The 19,258-nt window shown below is 47.0% G+C and overlaps 3 protein-coding genes across 16 annotated transcripts; all 3 read right to left on the reverse strand.

Moving 5' to 3' along the window:
- Positions 1-8,722, reverse strand: ttc19 (tetratricopeptide repeat domain 19). Its single transcript, XM_040147292.1, has 11 exons — positions 8,584-8,722; positions 8,150-8,313; positions 7,473-7,564; positions 6,426-6,536; positions 5,687-5,725; positions 5,084-5,140; positions 4,221-4,282; positions 4,041-4,135; positions 3,038-3,201; positions 632-794; positions 1-554 (listed from the first exon to the last, which is right to left on the reverse strand). The coding sequence occupies exons 1-11, from the start codon at positions 8,679-8,681 to the stop codon at positions 391-393; spliced, it is 1,209 nt and encodes a 402-aa protein (XP_040003226.1). The 5' UTR covers positions 8,682-8,722; the 3' UTR covers positions 1-390.
- Positions 8,723-9,551: 829 nt separating this feature from the next.
- Positions 9,552-12,171, reverse strand: LOC120800200. 14 transcript variants are annotated; one of them, XM_040146121.1, is made up of 4 exons: positions 11,596-12,171; positions 11,280-11,405; positions 11,062-11,090; positions 9,552-10,849 (listed from the first exon to the last, which is right to left on the reverse strand). In XM_040146121.1, exons 1-4 carry the CDS (start codon positions 12,142-12,144, stop codon positions 10,396-10,398), a joined length of 1,158 nt encoding a protein of 385 aa, XP_040002055.1. In that variant the 5' UTR covers positions 12,145-12,171; the 3' UTR covers positions 9,552-10,395. The 14 variants fall into 14 exon arrangements, with proteins under 14 accessions (XP_040002055.1, XP_040002057.1, XP_040002056.1 ...); XM_040146123.1 differs by having other exon boundaries at positions 11,062-11,384; positions 11,785-12,171; XM_040146122.1 differs by having other exon boundaries at positions 11,062-11,397; positions 11,777-12,171.
- On the reverse strand, positions 9,552-18,759 carry LOC120800201 (zinc finger protein 883-like). The gene is made up of 3 exons (XM_040146124.1): positions 18,175-18,759; positions 16,202-16,349; positions 9,552-15,190 (listed from the first exon to the last, which is right to left on the reverse strand). The coding sequence occupies exons 1-3, from the start codon at positions 18,196-18,198 to the stop codon at positions 13,851-13,853; spliced, it is 1,512 nt and encodes a 503-aa protein (XP_040002058.1). The 5' UTR covers positions 18,199-18,759; the 3' UTR covers positions 9,552-13,850.
- Between the last annotated feature and the right edge of the window lie 499 nt (positions 18,760-19,258).

Consider the following 19,258-nt stretch of genomic DNA (forward strand, 5'->3'; position numbering starts at 1 on the left):
TTCGTGGTCTCAGAGTGGTTTATTCAGACTGTTGGAGCAGGTTCAGTTCGTTGACCTGAAGGAGAAACGGCCACATTTTCACACAAACACAATAAAAACATTAAATTATCAAACACCCGAACCAGGTCTTTAAGGGAAGGTTGATCCTCTGGGGAGCAAAAGCTAAGTGATCACAACATTTAACGGCAACCTGAAGATCTGGACACTTCAGGAGACCGGCAGGACACGCTGTCCGAGAGTGGAGGCACACGGGAGGTCGCAGGGGTCACAGCGAAATCCTGGACCTCTGTCAGTAGTTGTGTAGATCAAAAGGCTGAACAGACACTGAAGGACTCACGTCATGGTCCTGAGGACAGTCCAGTCTGTCCATGGACACACTGAGACCACCGGTCACTCCTCCGCAGCCTCCTGCTCCTCCTCCTTCCTCTCCTTATCCCTCTTCTTCTTAACCTCCTTCAGTCCCTCCTGGATCTTGTCCACGGCCTCCTGGTCTCTGGCCTGCCGGGCCAGACTCAGGGCCTCCTGGTAGAACTGGACCGAGTCCTCCAGCTGGCCTGATGGACCACAGACAGAACATCAGAGCAGATCCGAGACACCTGTACGCAGCAGGGTTAGACTGACCTGGCCTGACCTTTGTGCAGCAGGATGCCGGCCATGTTTCCCAGCAGGACGTGTTGGTCCGGGTGTCCGGCGGACCGGCTCAGATCTACGGCCTGTTGGACCAGCACCAGGGCGTCGTCATGGCGACCCTGCAGATCCAGGATGGTGGCCAGGTCACTCATGAGCACCAGAGTCTGACAGGAGACGAGATCATGTCATCGATTTAGATGTTGGATTCAGTTCAAGGTGTGTCTCTCCCTATGTCTGTGTGTGTGTCTCTACCTGTTGAGGTGCGTCTCTACCTGTTGAGGTGTGTCTCTACCTGTGGGTGTCTGTGTGTGTCTGTCTCTACCTGTGGGTGTCTGTGTGTGTCTGTCTCTACCTGTGTCTGTGTGTGTCTGTCTCTACCTGTGGGTGTCTGTGTGTGTCTGTCTCTACCTGTGTCTGTGTGTGTCTGTCTCTACCTGCGGGTGTCTGTGTGTGTCTGTCTCTACCTGCGGGTGTCTGTGTGTGTCTGTCTCTACCTGTTGAGGTGCGTCTCTACCTGTTGAGGTGCGTCTCTACCTGTTGAGGTGTGTCTCTACCTGTTGAGGTGTGTCTCTACCTGTGGGTGTCTGTGTGTGTCTGTCTCTACCTGTTGAGGTGCGTCTCTACCTGTGGGTGTCTGTGTGTGTCTGTCTCTACCTGTGGGTGTCTGTGTGTGTCTGTCTCTACCTGTGTCTGTGTGTGTCTGTCTCTACCAGTTGAGGTGTGTCTCTACCTGTGGGTGTCTGTCTCTACCTGTGGTGGGTGTCTGTCTCTACCTGTTGAGGTGCGTCTCTACCTGTGGGTGTCTGTGTGTGTCTGTCTCTACCTGTGGGTGTCTGTGTGTGTCTGTCTCTACCTGTGGGTGTCTGTGTGTGTCTGTCTCTACCAGTTGAGGTGCGTCTCTACCTGTTGAGGTGTGTCTCTACCTGTGGGTGTCTGTGTGTGTCTGTCTCTACCTGTGTCTGTGGGTGTCTGTCTCTACCTGTGTCTGTGTGTGTCTGTCTCTACCTGTGGGTGTCTGTGTGTGTCTGTCTCTACCTGCGGGTGTCTGTGTGTGTCTGTCTCTACCTGCGGGTGTCTGTGTGTGTCTGTCTCTACCTGTGTCTGTGTGTGTCTGTCTCTACCTGTGGGTGTCTGTGTGTGTCTGTCTCTACCTGCGGGTGTCTGTGTGTGTCTGTCTCTACCTGTTGAGGTGCGTCTCTACCTGTTGAGGTGCGTCTCTACCTGTTGAGGTGCGTCTCTACCTGTTGAGGTGTGTCTCTACCTGTGGGTGTCTGTGTGTGTCTGTCTCTACCTGTGTCTGTGGGTGTCTGTCTCTACCTGTGTCTGTGTGTGTCTGTCTCTACCTGTGGGTGTCTGTGTGTGTCTGTCTCTACCTGTGGGTGTCTGTGTGTGTCTGTCTCTACCAGTTGAGGTGCGTCTCTACCTGTTGAGGTGTGTCTCTACCTGTTGAGGTGTGTCTCTACCTGTGGGTGTCTGTGTGTGTCTGTCTCTACCTGTGTCTGTGGGTGTCTGTCTCTACCTGTGTCTGTGTGTGTCTGTCTCTACCTGTGGGTGTCTGTGTGTGTCTGTCTCTACCTGTGTCTGTGTGTGTCTGTCTCTACCTGTGTCTGTGTGTGTCTGTCTCTACCAGTTGAGGTGCGTCTCTACCTGTTGAGGTGTGTCTCTACCTGTTGAGGTGTGTTTCTACCTGTGGGTGTCTTTGTGTGTCTGTCTCTACCTGTGGGTGTCTGTGTGTGTCTGTCTCTACCTGTGGGTGTCTTTGTGTGTCTGTCTCTACCTGTGGGTGTCTGTGTGTGTCTGTCTCTACCTGTGGGTGTCTTTGTGTGTCTGTCTCTACCTGTGGGTGTCTTTGTGTGTCTGTCTCTACCTGTTGAGGTGCGTCTCTACCTGTTGAGGTGTGTCTCTACCTGTGGGTGTCTGTGTGTGTCTGTCTCTACCTGTTGAGGTGCGTCTCTACCTGTGGGTGTCTGTGGGTGTCTGTCTCTACCTGTTGAGGTCTGTCTCTACCTGTGGGTGTCTGTGTGTGTATGTCTCTACCTGTTGAGGTGCGTCTCTACCTGTTGAGGTGTGTCTCTACCTGTTGAGGTGCGTCTCTACCTGTTGAGGTGTGTCTCTACCTGTGGGTGTCTGTGTGTGTCTGTCTCTACCTGTTGAGGTGTGTCTCTACCTGTGGGTGTCTGTGTGTGTCTGTCTCTACCTGTTGAGGTGCGTCTCTACCTGTTGAGGTGTGTCTCTACCTGTGGGTGTCTTTGTGTGTCTGTCTCTACCTGTTGAGGTGTGTCTCTACCTGTTGAGGTGCGTCTCTACCTGTTGAGGTGTGTCTCTACCTGTGGGTGTCTGTGTGTGTCTGTCTCTACCTGTTGAGGTGCGTCTCTACCTGTGGGTGTCTGTGGGTGTCTGTCTCTACCTGTGGGTGGGTGTCTCCCTGCTCCTGGCGGCAGATGTTCAGGGCCTTCTGGTAGTCCTGTTCGGCCTGGTTCAGGTGCCGTGTTGACGCCCGGTATCGAGCCCGCGAGTCCAAACACAGACCGAGGAGGAGCCGGGTCTCCTTCCTCAGAGCCTGCTGCTCCTCTGAGGACGACAACAACAACGGCGTCACTGGATGTTTTCCGAACCTCAGTCCGTCTCAGATGCTCTAAACCTGGACAGTACCTTTTCCAGCTGCTGTCAGAACTGTTCCGATTGGACGGAAGAGGATCATCTGCAGGTTCTCAGTGAAGTGAGATTCAGAATCCGAGGCTTTCATTGTTTATTCTCGCGCCTGAGTTCAAATACACGTCATCCCTGGTCAACGCCCCCTCTAGAGATTTACAGCTCCCTCAGAGGAAGAAGGCCGAGCTGAAAACACTTCCTGCATCAATTATATCAAGAGTGTCGAGCCTCAGCAGACGAGGAAATCCACGTGTATTTATTCTACGTTGATTTATTCTCTGAATTTACAGAAAACGAGCTGGATCCCGATACGAAGTGAACTACATCAGGCTATGAGACTTGGTTCGTACCACCCCCACACACACCCACACACACACACCCCCACACACACACACACACACACCCACCCACACCCACACCCACACACACACCCACACACACACACACACACACACACTGCAGCCAGCGGTTTCCCATGATTCCACGGATACACAGGTGGAGGCAACGCAACGGAATCAGACTCATGGTGTTTGTTAGAGCTCAGAGATTCACAGCCTGAGCATGAACTGTCTCCTGTCTCTGCGATAGGACACCTGTCAGTCAGTTTCCCTGTGAATACTGGTGCTGGTCTGGATCACTGACTCTGACTCTGAGAACAAAAGGTGGAATATCCCTTTATGCAGGACACACTGCAGAGGTACAAACTGACTGTGGCAAGATTCAGACTGTGTGAATGAATTTTAACTTAAAAGTCTCACCTGTCTGCTCCTCTGCTGGCAGGTCCTTCTGTTTCTCCAGTTTGGCCTCAAGGGACTCAGTACAGAACCTGAACCCGTGTTCAGCCAGGTCCCCCCTCAAATAACAAACACACACACACACACACAGTCACGTCCCTGACAGGAAGCCGATGCTGATCAACAGTCACGCTCTGTTCTTACTTGTTCTGTTCGGCGTAGATGGTGGCGAGTTTCAGAGACATCTCGATGACGGCGTTGTTGTCCTGGACACAGACAGGGTGTCAGTGGAGACAGAAGCACGCACACACACACACACACACACACACCAACTGTGGGGCTTAGCTATGACCTTCAGAAACTGATTTCGCCACCAACACAACGCAAACAAGACCTGTCACAAGGTCATTTCAATTCAGCTCCTGAGGTTTTCGGTCAGTTTGGCATCTGCGACATCGACCACGAGGTAACGTGGGTCCATATTATCTAAATGTCCACACTTTTGTCTCATGAATCAGTCTCCTGTTCCAAAACAAATCCAACAACAAACGGTTTGATCGGGTCGTGGTTCAGACAGTGTTAGCTTCGCTAACATTAGCTTAGCATAGAGACGATGGAACCATCAGGGGCTGACGTGAACGTTAAGTTGCCGCTTTGGCAAAACGCTAACGTCAGTAACGTTACACGAGTGGAATCTGGAATAACAAGCACACTAGCTAACACTAGCTAACGTGATTTCCATGGAAATTACGTCAACGCCAGACGATACATCCGAACTGTGATGGCTGGCGTTCGACGAATCCAAACAGCTCATCCTCATCCGGCTAATTAACAGCCCCACGCTCGACATGTCGTCACAGAAGCTAATTGAGGTTCTCATAACGCTGCTGACAGAGACTGTTGCCATGCGAGCGGTCAAAAACTGACCCCCCGGACGCGGCCCTCCTCAGCCTTCACTCTTCACTCTCTCAGGTGTGTTGCACAGAACTCAGAAGGCCTGGTTCTGGTTTCACCCTCCTCGCAGACCCACACCCACACAAATGACCTTTCCGGATGAGCACACTGACCTGTGGCGTTCCTCCCGACAGCATGAAGCTCATGGCTGCTTTGAACAGTTTCTCTGCCTGTGAGGAAGAAGAGGAGGAAGATTATTATTTACGTTCGATTTGACTCGTGTTGCAACATCCGCCCGCAGAGACCCCAAGTCCGGTCAGAAACGACCACAGACACGAGTTTGGAGCAGAAACCAGCAGGCTGTTCTGAGAGGCTCTGATGAGAAGCTGGGAAACATCACTGTAACGTCTGATCTCTCTCAGCTCTCTGCTGCATTACTTCGGTGTTCGCTGGGTTACTGTCCCAGATCACTGCGCAGGTCTGAAGACAAACCAACGAGAAGCCCTGAAACCAAAATGGGCCATTTTTACACTTGAGTTTCGAACATATAGAACGACCGAGATGGAACCTGTTCGTCAGTAAACATCCGACAGAGACTTTGAGGCTCTCGAACTGAACAGGGTTTCAGCCCGGTACCTGTCTTCACCAGCAGGTGTCAGGCTTCTCACAGGCAAAGTCGTTGGCTGTTGCCATAGTAACCGACAGTGAAACAAGTCTCATCGCGTTGTCTCTGACTCCTCTCTCTCACAGGTGTAATGTGATTGGACAGTACTCACTTGGTCCAGGTGACCCTGGACGTAGGCCAGGTTCGCCATCTGAAGAAAGACACAGGGAAAGGTCAGAGGTTGGGGTCAAAGGTCACAGCTGCAGCTGCATCAGTAGAGACAGTCTGTCCCAACACCCACACTCTCTGTCCCTTATGTGCACGGTAACGCGGCGGCAGGCAGGAGACCGGTGTGTCGACACGCAGCTCACTTCACCTGACACCACCTCAGAGCTCAGAGTACCCCACGGTCCAGTTGGGTCTGGCAGTGCAGCTACAGGCTGGTTTCAGGACATTCAAACACCGCACAGTTCAACAGAAGCTCCACAGATTTCATCACTTAATTTTAAGAACCGGTTCTTTACGGATCAGACTGATGAGCAGAACCTCGCGTATCCGACGCTGTCCCACCCTCACACACGTTACGAGAACAGTAACAGAAACAGAAACCGGCTAAATCGTCTTCTGTCTCTTTACGGACAGCAGACCTACGTGTTTTCACTGTCCTCTGTATCCGGAACACCCTGTTTGATCCGACTTAGTGGTTCCAGCAGATCTTCTAAGCTGGACCGGACCACGTACAGTAGTTGTGTCCTTAGAAACCAGGTGTGCCCCACTCAGCTCTGGCAAACCTCCTCACTCTGAGGTCTTAACGGACTCTGCGGCTGTCACCTGAAATACGTCACTCAGGCAGAGACCGGACTGTGGGTGTGGACAGACCCAGACGGGTCAGAGAGTCAGCAGGTGTTTACCAGACTGTAGGTGTAGACGATGGCCTGGTTGTTGTGGGTCTGATGAGCCAGAGCGACGGCCTGGTGGAGGAAACCAGAGGCAGCCTGCAGCTGACCCCGATACAGACTCAGCTGACGGAGAGAGACAGGTTACTGCTGTAGTACCGGTACCGCTACTGGTACTCAAACATGTCAGTGTGTGTAGAAGCAAAGAGTTCTCGGTTACTGAGGTAAAGGACTGATTATGCAGGATAATGTACAGGATCTTATTGGGTTATAACTATTAATGGGTTCGCGTGTTCATCGCTTTACTGCTGCAGCTGCTGAAGGTGAAGCTGAAGTTAATGACTCGATATTCTGCTGCTCAGTAGTTGGTAGGTTTGTTTCTGGGGATCAATAAACTCTGATCTGAACCTAAAATAAAACACAATAATGAATTGGTTGATCATATTTCGTTTGAGTAATCTAAATCTGTAAAGTAACGAAAGCATTAAAAACAATGTGGTGCAGTAAAAAGTACAATATTTACTGTCGTAGAACAGAACATGGAAATACTCAAATAAAGTACAAGTACCTCCAATTTGTATTGAAGTACAATACTGCAGTAAAAGTACTTGCTTCTTTTCCAGCACTGCGTTTGGGTGAGAGTGAAGATGAACTCGTGTTTCAGAGAGAACTTTTATTCGCAGAGTTCAGGAGTCAAGGTTAATTTACATTTGAATGTTTTATCCTAGAAGTTCTGACCTGTAGTTTTCACTGCGCTGCATCTCTACTTCTGATCTCTTATCTTGTTTTAATCTCATTTCATTCTGTTGTATTTTCCTTTGTCAAATGTCAATCTAAAGCATTTGCTCACCTGTTGTAAAGCGCTGATCTGTCTCTGTGTTTAAAAGGCGTTGCACAAATAAAGCTGTTCTTTCTTGTTCATGTCTGACAAATGTGTCACTGCAGCTGGATGATGGTGTCTTTAAGTCTGTGAAGGCTTGTATGTGACGGACTCAGTCATTAACACAACTAACTAACCAACCAACCGACTACTGGTTCTACTACGGTTAGTGGTTCTGGTACCTTGGCCTTTTTCAGCAGCAGGATCATCTCATCCTCTTTCCTCTGGGCTTCATTTCGTTGGTCTTCATCAGAACTGCTGAACAGAGAGAAAGCTGACAGACAGACAGACAGACAGACAGACAGACAGACAGACAGACACAAACTAAGTACCACTGCCTTTCTATCACTGTGGCTGCTATAACTCACCAGCAGTCAGCTGTGGTTTCACAGGCCAGATCGGCTTAGTAGTTAGAAATGTAACATATGTTGATTTCTGAGTTTCATGTGAAGGATGTCGAAATGTGAAATGTGCATATTTTTGACTGGAGTTTGGGTTAAATGCATGTAAGTGTAAAATTTGCAGTTTTCTGATTGGGGTTTGGTGTGAAGGACATGAAGTTGTAAAATCAGCAGATTTCTGACTGAGGTTTGGTGTGAAGGACATGAAGTTGTAAAATCAACAGATTTCTGACTGAGGTTTGGTGTGAAGGACATGAAGTTGTAAAATCAGCAGATTTCTGACTGAGGTTTGGTGTGAAGGACATGAAGTTGTAAAATCAGCAGATTTCTGACTGAGGTTTGGTGTGAAGGACATGAAGTTGTAAAATCAACAGATTTCTGATCGGGGTTTGGTGTGAAGGACATGAAGTTGTAAAATCAACAGATTTCTGATCGGGGTTTGGTGTGACTAAACTTACCGACGGCTGCCCACAGTACTCCTCCTACTCCTCCTACTCCTACTCCTCCTCCTCCTCCTCCTCCACTCTGCTTGTTCTGAAAGTTTCTCCCAGTGGGGTCATGTCGGCTCACTTTCACCCAGCAGGCCGAGCGTTTTCCCGCCACAGACTCCGATGTCACAGAACTAAACGAATGTTAATTAGAAACTCTTAATTAATGATCGTATGTTATTTAAGAGGAATTTTTCAAATTTAAGTTTTCATGTTTTGTTGCATGAAATATCAGTATCATACAGGTCCAAGTTTTCTGTATTGTATTATATTATATTATATTATATTATATTATGATAAAGACTCCTCACACGGCTCCGCATGCCGGTTTTCTTTTCTTTCACACCTGCTGCGTCTCTACCTGTACGTGTCTGTGACTCACCAGGAGTCTGATACAAACTGACCTGTGTCCAGCTGAGATCCGGATCAGGTCTCCTCCTGAGGTTCTGAACCTTTTCAGGGTCTGACTGAGGACGGCACGGCGCACGAAGGAGGCCGCCATCTTCACTGTTTACATAATGGACGGAAGTCACGAGGTGTAACTCTACGCCTTCAGAATAAAAGCAGCGGAAAGAGACGTGAATCTAACCCCAAAGTTTTACAACATTTAGAGGATAACGCAGTGATTTAAAACACAACTTAAAGTTTGACAACGAAAACCATTGTTGCTTATTTTGATTATTACCTTCTACAGATATTATTTCTTGGGGTGAAATGATGAAAATTTCACATACATATAATTATTTTTAAAGAAACCTTAAGTTTGTTTGTTTGAATTAACTCACTACAAGGATTCATTAAAATCTGACCATTAAAAACGGTTTAGTGTCTAAGACACATCACAAACATCACATTGAGTATACATGATATTTTTATTCCATTTCATTTTATGATTTTTTGGGTTTTATGTTATTTATGTCTTGTATTTATAATATTCGTTTGGAATCTCATTTAACTCCTTTATCTTCTCTGCAAGCTGGAATGTGTTTTTTTACAAAATAATATAAAATAAAAATAAAAGATGTTAGACACATCTTTGCTAAGTGGCAGTGTCAGGATGTCACTAAGTACACTCACTCAAGTCCTGTATTTAAGTACAGTTTGGCGGTACGTGCACCAGAGTATTTGCATTTTCTGCTACTTTAAACTTCTATCCACCACATTTCAGAGGGAAATATTGCACTTTTTACTGCACTACATTTATCTGACAGCTGTAGTTATTATTGTGGTGATTGATATTTTACATGCAAAACATATAATGAGCCTCTAAAACACGATTTATTGTTCTGTGAAAAAACTCACTCTTATCAAGTCATTGTCCTCTGGAGCTGAGTCCTTGAATTCATGTTTTCTCATTAAAATGAAACAAAAATGTCGGTGCAGTAGGAACGTTTATTCAATGAAAATCAGCTTCATCAAGAAATTTCTGAAATCCACTTTTAAATAATTCAAGCTACACAACCTGCCTTGAGACTTATTATTATTTATATCAAAAATCTCAACGTGCGGAAAAATTCAGCTTTTAGGACTCAGCCGTAGAAAGAAACGTCTCTAAGACTTACGTTTTGTATAAAGCAGTTAAAACCGAAAAGCTGCTCACACATTAATGCTTCAGTGATAATAATCTTATAATCGATATAATGAGTACTTTCACTTTGATACTTGAAGTAGATTTTGCTGAAAATACCACTGTACCTTTACTTAAGTAGGACTCTGAAGAGGGACTTGTACTTGTATGTGAGTATTTATAAAGTGTTATATTACCACTTTTTCTCCAGTAATTGATCTGAATACTTTTGCCACCACTAACTGGTCACAAAAATCGCAAACCCTGTGATTTAGTCCTAATCTGGCAGGTTATAGTTGATCAAACGGAAAGAAGAGGAAATTCAACCCGTCTACGAAAACACAGACTAAAACTAAAATGAACTCAAACACTGTTTACATGGTCTAAAGTACAGTGTGCTCTCATTCATAAGAAGGACAACAGAGTCACAGCGATGGACCAAATAAATCCAGGACTGTATTTCACCTAACAGATCCCGTTAACGGCCTGATCCTGGATTTATCAGACAATGAAGACGACAGACATGAGACATGTTCTGCAGTTTTTGGCTTTTATTGTGAAAGAGAAGAACATGATGACATGGGGACGAGGTCACAGCTTTGTGTCTGTACGGAGCGCTGCCAGGGACATAATTCAGTCCTGCTTCGGGTTAGGAATCATCAAACAGTCCCCAGTCCCGGGTCGAGACCGACAAGTCCCGGGTCGAGACCGACCAATCCCAGGTCGAGACCAACAAGTGCCAGAGCCCAGAGCAACAAGTCCCAGAGCCCAGAGCAACAAGTCCCAGGACAAGAAAAACAAGTCCCAGGTCAAGACCAACAAGTCCAGAGTACAGATCAACAAGTCCCAGTGTCCAGACCAACAAGTCCAGAGCCCAGACCAACAAGTCCCAGGTCAAGACCAACAAGTCCCAGGTCAAGACCAACAAGTCCAGAGTACAGATCAACAAGTCCCAGGTCAAGACCAACAAGTCCAGAGTACAGATCAACAAGTCCCAGGTCGAGACCAACAAGTCCAGAGTACAGATCAACAAGTCCAGAGTACAGATCAACAAGTCCCAGGTCAAGACCAACAAGTCCAGAGTACAGATCAACAAGTCCCAGGTCAAGATCAACAAGTCCCAGGTCAAGACCAACAAGTGCAAGGTCAAGACCAACAAGTCCCAGGTCGAGACCAGCAAGTCCCAGGTCGAGACCAGCAAGTCCCAGAGTCCAGAGCGACAAGTCCCAGAGTCCAGAGCGACAAGTCCCATGTCAAGACCGACAAGTCCCATGTCAAGACCAACAAGTCCAGAGTACAGATCAACAAGTCCCATGTCAAGACCAACAAGTCCAGAGTACAGACCAACAAGTCCCATGTCAAGACCAACAAGTCCCATGTCAAGACCAACAAGTCCCATGTCAAGACCAACAAGTCCAGAGCCCAGACCAACAAGTCCCAGGTCAAGACCAACAAGTCCAGAGCCCAGACCAACAAGTCCCAGGTCAAGACCAACAAGTCCAGAGCCCAGACCAACAAGTCCCAGGTCAAGACCAACAAGTCCAGAGTACAGATCAACAAGTCCCAGGTCAAGACCAACAAGTCCAGAGTACAGATCAACAAGTCCCAGGTCAAGACCAACAAGTCCAGAGTACAGATCAACAAGTCCCAGGTCGAGACCAGCAAGTCCCAGGTCAAGACCGACAAGTCCCAGGTCAAGAACAACAAGTCCCAGAGTCCAGAGCGACAAGTCCCATGTCAAGACCAACAAGTCCCATGTCAAGACCAACAAGTCCCATGTCAAGACCAACAAGTCCAGAGTACAGATCAACAAGTCCCATGTCAAGACCAACAAGTCCCATGTCAAGACCAACAAGTCCAGAGTACAGACCAACAAGTCCAGAGTACAGATCAACAAGTCCAGAGTACAGATCAACAAGTCCCAGGTCGAGACCAGCAAGTCCCAGGTCAAGACCGACAAGTCCCAGGTCAAGAACAACAAGTCCCGAGTACAGACCGACAAGTCCCATGTCAAGACCAACAAGTCCCATGTCAAGACCAACAAGTCCAGAGTACAGATCAACAAGTCCCATGTCAAGACCAACAAGTCCAGAGTACAGACCAACAAGTCCCATGTCAAGACCAACAAGTCCAGAGTACAGACCAACAAGTCCAGAGTACAGACCAACAAGTCCCATGTCAAGACCAACAAGTCCAGAGTACAGACCAACAAGTCCCATGTCAAGACCAACAAGTCCAGAGTACAGACCAACAAGTCCAGAGTACAGACCAACAAGTCCAGAGTACAGACCAACAAGTCCAGAGTACAGACCAACAAGTCCCAGGTCGAGACCAGCAAGTCCAAATTGTTTGTGCTTGGTGAGAAAATCAAGTCATTCACAGTAAAAAAACTAAACATCCCGAGTCCTTAGTGTTAAAGTCAAAGTCCAGATGCAAGTTTGTTTATTTTTCTTTCGTTATTTTATCAAGTCGAGCCATCGGGTTTTGTCCAGGTCACATGACTCGAGTCCACAACCCTGTAATGGACTCAGTGTAGGTGAGTTCATGTTCAAAAACTGCATTTATATTCGGGATTTTATATTTTCTTAACCTCACCACACTAATCAACTGTTTAAGTCTATTTCGTGATAAAGTCTCCACTTGGTTGGAACCGAACATGTGAACCTCAGAGAGCTGGACCGCAAACTTTAAGCCAGAAGCTGAACAAGCCGTGTGATACCTGTGTCTCTCAGTAAGACACACGGTGACCTCTGACCTCTGACTCACATGAACTGTAACGTCATGAAACTAACAAACGTGGATTAAAAAGAAACCTGGTTCAGCTCTGCACTTTCAGCCCATAAAGTTACAAAGTGCTTCATACATGTTTATTTTAATAGACCTGCCACACACGTTTGTCTTTCTATACTTGTGAGGACCCTCATTCATATCATGCATGCCGTAGCCCCTACCACCTAACATATCCCTGGTTCTAACCTGAACCTTAAAATACACATCTGAAACAGTGAGGACCGGACAAAATGTCCTCACTACCATGGTTTCAAAATGAAAGTGGTCCACACGCACATACACACCGATGTCCGTCTTAGTATCTGACTCATGAAAACAGAGTGAACAAAGTGACTGAACAAAAAAGTCTGGACTGTTCCTTTAACCTCAAACCGATTCGGGTCCAAACACCTGAAGTTCTTCTTCCAGTCATTTTTCTTTGTGTGATTTATTGTCTTTAAAATGTGACGTCTATTTGTCTGTTCAGTTCTTTCGGACATAATAACGCTGAGCAGCAGAATCAATTCAAGGTTTCTTAGTGTTAAGTCTCAGTGTTGTTCCTTTATACCGAGCGTTTAATGTTAAAACAGCTTTTTAAGAAACATTTGAGACAAGCTGATGGGGACAGACGGAGTGATGGAGAGCAGCTGGGAGGAGGAGAAGTGTTAAAGCATTTATATCATTTCATGTTCTGTAAAAAAAAGAAAGGTAATGTTAAATGACACAAAATAAAACTATTCCGACTGTGAACATCAACAATTAAAAAGTGATCATCAGCCAGCTGTGCACATCCTAAAACTGGTCCGTCGGTCCAAAGACTTAACTTTCAAAACAAGTTCTTCATGTTTGTGCGAGCAGTTTTTTTTAAAATTAGCGTCTTAGTCGCTCATCAGCTGACTTCAGAAAAAAATACACAAAACGGCAAAGTAAATTGTTCCGTGGAAGCAGCTTTGGGTTTTAAAATCCACAAACACTTTGGAAAGAGAAAAACCTGTAACTGCTGACAGAAAGCTCTCGTGTTTGTTAAATGAGCAGCAGCAAGACTTTCTATCCCAACCAGATGTATCTACCTACCACTGGATCACTGTGATACTGAAGAAAACTCAAAAACCTGATGATTCTGAAGGAAGTGCTGCAGCCTCTTTTTCCTCTGATTTCTAAGTGGATTTCTGGAGCTTTATTCTGGAGGGACATCAGAGATGATGATGTCCTCAGGAAGTGGAAGTCACGCTGAATCACATGTGTCAACATGTGCTTCACGTCTCTGTCAGATGTGTTTTCAGGCAACCAGAAGGTGTTTCTGGGCAGTCACAGTTTGTGCCTCCCGACAGAAGTTCACTCGGCCGGCCGGTGGTCGGTGAACCTCTTCAGGTGGTAGCGCAGCACTCCTTTGGTTTTAAAGGTCTTGCCACAGCTGCAGGCGTGCGGCCGCTCACCGGTGTGGTCGAGCTGGTGGACTCGTAGCAGCGAGCTGGTGAAGAAGAACTCTCCGCAGGTGATGCAGTAGTGGCTCTTCTCTCCAGTGTGTTTGGATCTCTGGTGGCTCAGCAGCGAGCCCGATGTGATGAAGGTCTGACCGCAGTCCTGGCAGCTGAACGGACGCTCGCCGGTGTGGATCCTCTCGTGGGCCCTCCAGGAGTTATGGTAAGAGAAGGACTTCTCGCAGTATGAGCACTGGTAGCGCTTCTCCTTGGTGTGGCTCAGCCGGTGCATCTTCAGGTAGTGGGCGATGGTGAAGCTCTTCCCGCAGTCATCGCAGGTGAACGGCTTCTCGCCCACATGGAACAGTGTGATGTGGGATCTCAGGTGGGACGACTGGGTGAATCTCTTGCCGCAGGTGGTGCAGAGGAACGGCCGCTCTCCAGTGTGGGTGACCATATGAGACTTGAGGTGGGGGGACTGAGTGAACCTCTTCCCGCACTCTGTGCATTTGTAGGGCTTCAGTCCAGTGTGGGTGCGGTTGTGCAGTTTCAGACCTTGCAGGCTGGAGAAACACTTGCCGCACTCGGTGCAGTGGTAGGCCTTCAGGTCCTCGTGGGTCCTCTGGTGGCAGTGCAGGCCGCTCTGCAGCTTGAAGCCTTTGCCGCAGGTGGGGCATTTATGTGGCTTCCTGTTGGAGTGAGTCACCTGGTGGAGCTTCAGACTCTGAGGGTTGCTAAAGGTCTTCATGCATTTAGAGCAGGGCAGCAGCTTCTGGCTCTTGTGCGACTTGCGGTGGAAGTTGAAGCCCTGGTAAGAGACGAACATCTTGTCGCAGACTTTGCAGTGGTAGCATTTCTCACCCTTGTGCACCTCCAGGTGCTCGGTGAGCTCATCCTGTTCGTTGAAGCCGTCCCCGCAGAACCAGCACTTGAAGGGTTTGGTCCCGGAGTGTGTCCGGTGGTGGGTCTTCCAGTCCCTCTTCAGAGCGAAGGTCTTGTCGCAGTACGAGCACTGGTAGGGCTCCTTGCGGTCGTGGATCTGCTGGTGGATGACGAGGCTCATCAGGGTCGGATAGGTCTTCCCACACTGCCAGCACTCGTTGGGCTTCAGACCTCGGTGGATCCTCAGGTGAGCCTCCAAGTGAGACTTCTTATAGAAACCTTTCTTACACTCAGAGCAGTAGACCATCTTCCTGCCGGTGTTCGTCGGGCGGTGGTGCCTCAGTCTCTGGTTACAGAGCTGAGGGTGATCGTCTGTTGGAGAGGAGAGGTCAGAGGTCAACTTAAAGCCCCTTTTAGAAGTGGTTGCATGTTACTTTGTGACGATAATTACATTAAGAGATAGGGCTGGGCACTGGGCAGGTGCCGACACAACCACTGAGTTATGAAGCTGCCACGATTAATTGTTTAATAGATTGACAGAAAATGAACCAGCAACTATCTTCATAATGGATCAATATCTTTGGGTTTCGGACCGTTGGTTGGACAACCCGTTAGGTGCAGTCTTACAGATTTTGTTACCAATACCGAAACAATATTTTCTTAAATCCCTACACTGAGGATTTTCAAATATATACTGGTGGAGATTCAGCATTAACAGGAGTTTACACTGTTTTTTTCTAACCCTCTACTTAGTATTTTCCAGTTTGGGTGCAGTAGTTGGGACGGCTGTCCTTGTGACGGCTGTAGCAGCACCACCTGACTGCGGTCTTTCCCTTCAGACCCTCATGTGGCTCAGCAGTGGCTGCAGACGGCAGCAGGTCCCTCGATACCAACACGCTGCTATGTACCTTAGCAAACGGCATTTTACAGAGAGAGCTATTCTATCTACACACTCGGATCCGATAGGTCCGGCTTCGGGCCTTACTGGGCAGGGCTCCGAACTGCGACCAGTTTTGGTGAAAGCGCTACTACATTGTCTAACTAGGAGCACCAGAGCTCCCACTGGAAAAACTTAGTCTGGAGTCCTGCTGAGTCTGGAGCCAACGGCTGGAAGTGATACGGGTCGGGACCGCCATGGTACTCCGCCACGCTAGTATCCACCTCAGGAGATTCTGCAGGGGAAAAGACCTCCGGCCCCAAAGCCCGCTAGCACGGGTGCCTTGTGGTCACAAGTCCTGCTTCCTCCCTCCCACCATCTTTAATTTTGTCTTGACCAAAAGCAGCCGTAAAAGGAAGCAGAATGAATTAATTTTGATGATTAGTTGTTGTTACTAATCAAATGTTCGATAAACATAAATGCTTAAATTCTGTTCAGATTCTTACAAAGAGACAGGAAGTCCCGCCCCTCCAGCCACACCCTGCAGTCGGTCAGTTTGACGGACAGCTTCTTGAGGACGGGATACGACTGGATCTCCACGTCTCCGTCTGGCTCCATTTTGATCCGAACATTACCGAGTTCTTCAGCTGCTTCCTGAAATAAAAACGTTTCCGTCATCAGCTGCAGATCCGACTTTAATAAATCCAACCAACAGTCACTGTCATTAATCACTCAGTTTATGAAACGTCCACGGCTCGGCCTGCGTTATATTAAACTATAGTCCTGAATGTAAAACTCTGAACATTTAGAAAGTTACTAGCAGAATATGTCAGCAGACTGCCCCCTAAGGGCAGAGAGCGGCAACTACAGAGGCACTGGTACTGGTTTTTAGCTCCGTTTTGTCCTTACTGCAAATTTAAACAGCTGTTTTCATGGAAATGACACATTTGGCTGGTGAAACTATTTTTTAAAAACATTTCTGATTTCATTTAACAGATATGATAAAGTCAGATACCGGTTATAACTCAGTTTTGAGTTTTGCCTTTGTAGGGTTAAAGACTGATGAAGATTTTTATACGATTCATAAAAATGTTTTACCCCACTGCCCAATGAATTAATGAATTGTCTGTAAACTAGCATGGGCTTCATCAATCATAAACAATCAATATGATCATTAACAGAAAAAAACTAGCGAGGACTTGTTTGTTCTGTATAAAATAACTATATCCTCTGAACAAACTCCTGATTGCTTTGTTGTTGTTGTTCTTCACCAACATCAAAAGCAGATTTTCTTTCAAAAATTCACTAAAACAAAAACCGATGAATGTCACAGATGTTCCATTTAGTTTGGGCTGTTGTGTCGTTGTAGGTTTCTAACTTCATATGTAGTCGATTCCCTTCTGATCTTTATACTCTGCGTGTTTGACCTTTTCTGGTTTTACTGACATCATGTGATTAGAAATTGTTGCTGCTTTGTTGCGGATCCCAGGACGACCAGAGACCACTTTGTGGATGAAGATCCAAATAAAGAATAAATACAGTTATATAATTATTAGTCAGCTTTTGTAGACAAAGCACATCATTTTCTCATGGATCACCACAGATGTTCTGCGTGAACCAGCAACTAATTAATCAAGAGGAAAAGAAAAAGCCCAGCAGATTAAACGGTGGTGCTGTGGCCCCAGTGACATGTCAGAAAACAGTGAAAAAGTCCACGGTGGCGTCTTCAAGTGTCTCGTTTTGTCCAAAACGCAAAGCTATTCAGTTATTCTGACAGCAAACAGAGAAACACACACATCTGGCACAATGGACACCGATGATCGACCGTGCTATCAATGAATATTTTGTTTGTTTGAACATTGGACTAGTTTTCTTCAGAAATAATCATTTTAGAACAGTTACAATCATCATCTGTAAAATCTCACAACAGTCTGAATATTAGAGTGGGATCTGTAAATGCTCCTGGGGCTTCAGCAGAACCGCAGGCCTCCACCTGCAACACAAGCAGGGACAGAACCCGAACCAAACTCCGTTCAGAATCCCGTCCTTTTATTTGCTCTGTTCGGTGACAGAGACACAGACGCGGCAGATGACCACGTTTTGCTGGAATCAAATGACTGCAGATGACTCCTGGATTCGGCTGACACCACATTCAGACCGAACCCTGCAGTCCGGCTTCACCTGCTCGTCCTCAAACGAACCGGGGCGTTTAAGGATCTCTAACGTTTTAGTGAGGCAGAGTCCTGTTGTCCTGAGGCTGAATTAACCAGAGGACCGCAGTAATACCATCTGTCATCTCTGCTAGCGTGGACGGTTTGAGGACGGCACCGCTGCCGTTTCACTGCTGGATTTTTTGAATGGAGTTTGGTGGCAGGTTCGCTCCCCTCAGGTCTGGAGGCTAGCTCAGTTAGCTCAGCTCTGCTAACAGCTCCGCTCTGAAGGGCTGGGGAAAGACCAGCGGGTCGGTCGCTCTGTTTACCGGGGAAGCCGTGGCGGCATCCATCTCGCCGGTTCAGCCGCTAGATGAAAATCTGACGGTTTCGTTTTTAAAGTTGAGGGACTGTTGGGTCCAGGAGCTAACAGGAGCAACTTCTGCTGCTGCAGCCGTAGACTTCCGGGGAAAAGTTCAACACCCCCCTCACACCAACGCTCTCTCTCTCTCTCACTCACACACACACACACACACACACAGGGAGAAACAGTTTATGTCACCAAAGAGGAAAAATGCCATAAACCTGACAGAAGAGAGTGTTTTTCTTCAGGGGTTAGAAACTGGTTCGTTTCCAGCTTCGTCCTGCAGCAGAGGAAGAAAATGAAGCCTCGAAAGTTGATGCAAACGGTTCCTGTCGATGACCGACGAACCCTCGGAGCCGGAACCAGCTGAGGTACTACTCCCTCCGATTCACCTTTGGACCGACACTGTTACTGGTAAACTGGTGTCAGACTGGGCAGAGGAAGACCGACTGGTGGGTCGGGGCTTCGTCCTGCAGCCAGACCGTGACCCAGAAACGTCAGGAGCGAGTCCGAAATTTAGATTCGGTGATTCCTGGTTTGATCTTTATTAGTTATTTGTTCTGTGCTTTAATTTCAGAAACACTGAGACATTACACTAAGTACTGTAACACTTGTGACTGGTTGTATGTATATATATAATACATATATATGTATATATATGTACACACACACACACATATATTTACACATATACACACATATAGAAAAGCTGACTTTTCAAATGTTCACGTCCTTTTTAAAGCAAATTCAAATGAATGCTGAGAAACGATCCTGCAGCAGGACAGTTTCATCTTTAATCATCCAGGTTTATCAAACATTTACAGCTAATATTCCTCACTACTAAAAAGAAAAGGGCAGAATTGGTATCAACCCCCAAACTTACACTTTAAAATTACATTCATGTCTATTAACAATGAGAAATAAACCAAAATATTTTGGATATTTTGGTTTGATGAGATGATGCAGAACTTGTGCAAACTGGTTTCTGCAGGTTCGCCGAGTTAAAGACTTTTTAAAATGACGCAGAATGTGTGTCATACTGGTCAAAG

This window comes from Xiphias gladius, chromosome 15 (genome assembly GCF_016859285.1).
Source record: "Xiphias gladius isolate SHS-SW01 ecotype Sanya breed wild chromosome 15, ASM1685928v1, whole genome shotgun sequence".
Taxonomy (NCBI): domain Eukaryota; kingdom Metazoa; phylum Chordata; class Actinopteri; order Istiophoriformes; family Xiphiidae; genus Xiphias; species Xiphias gladius.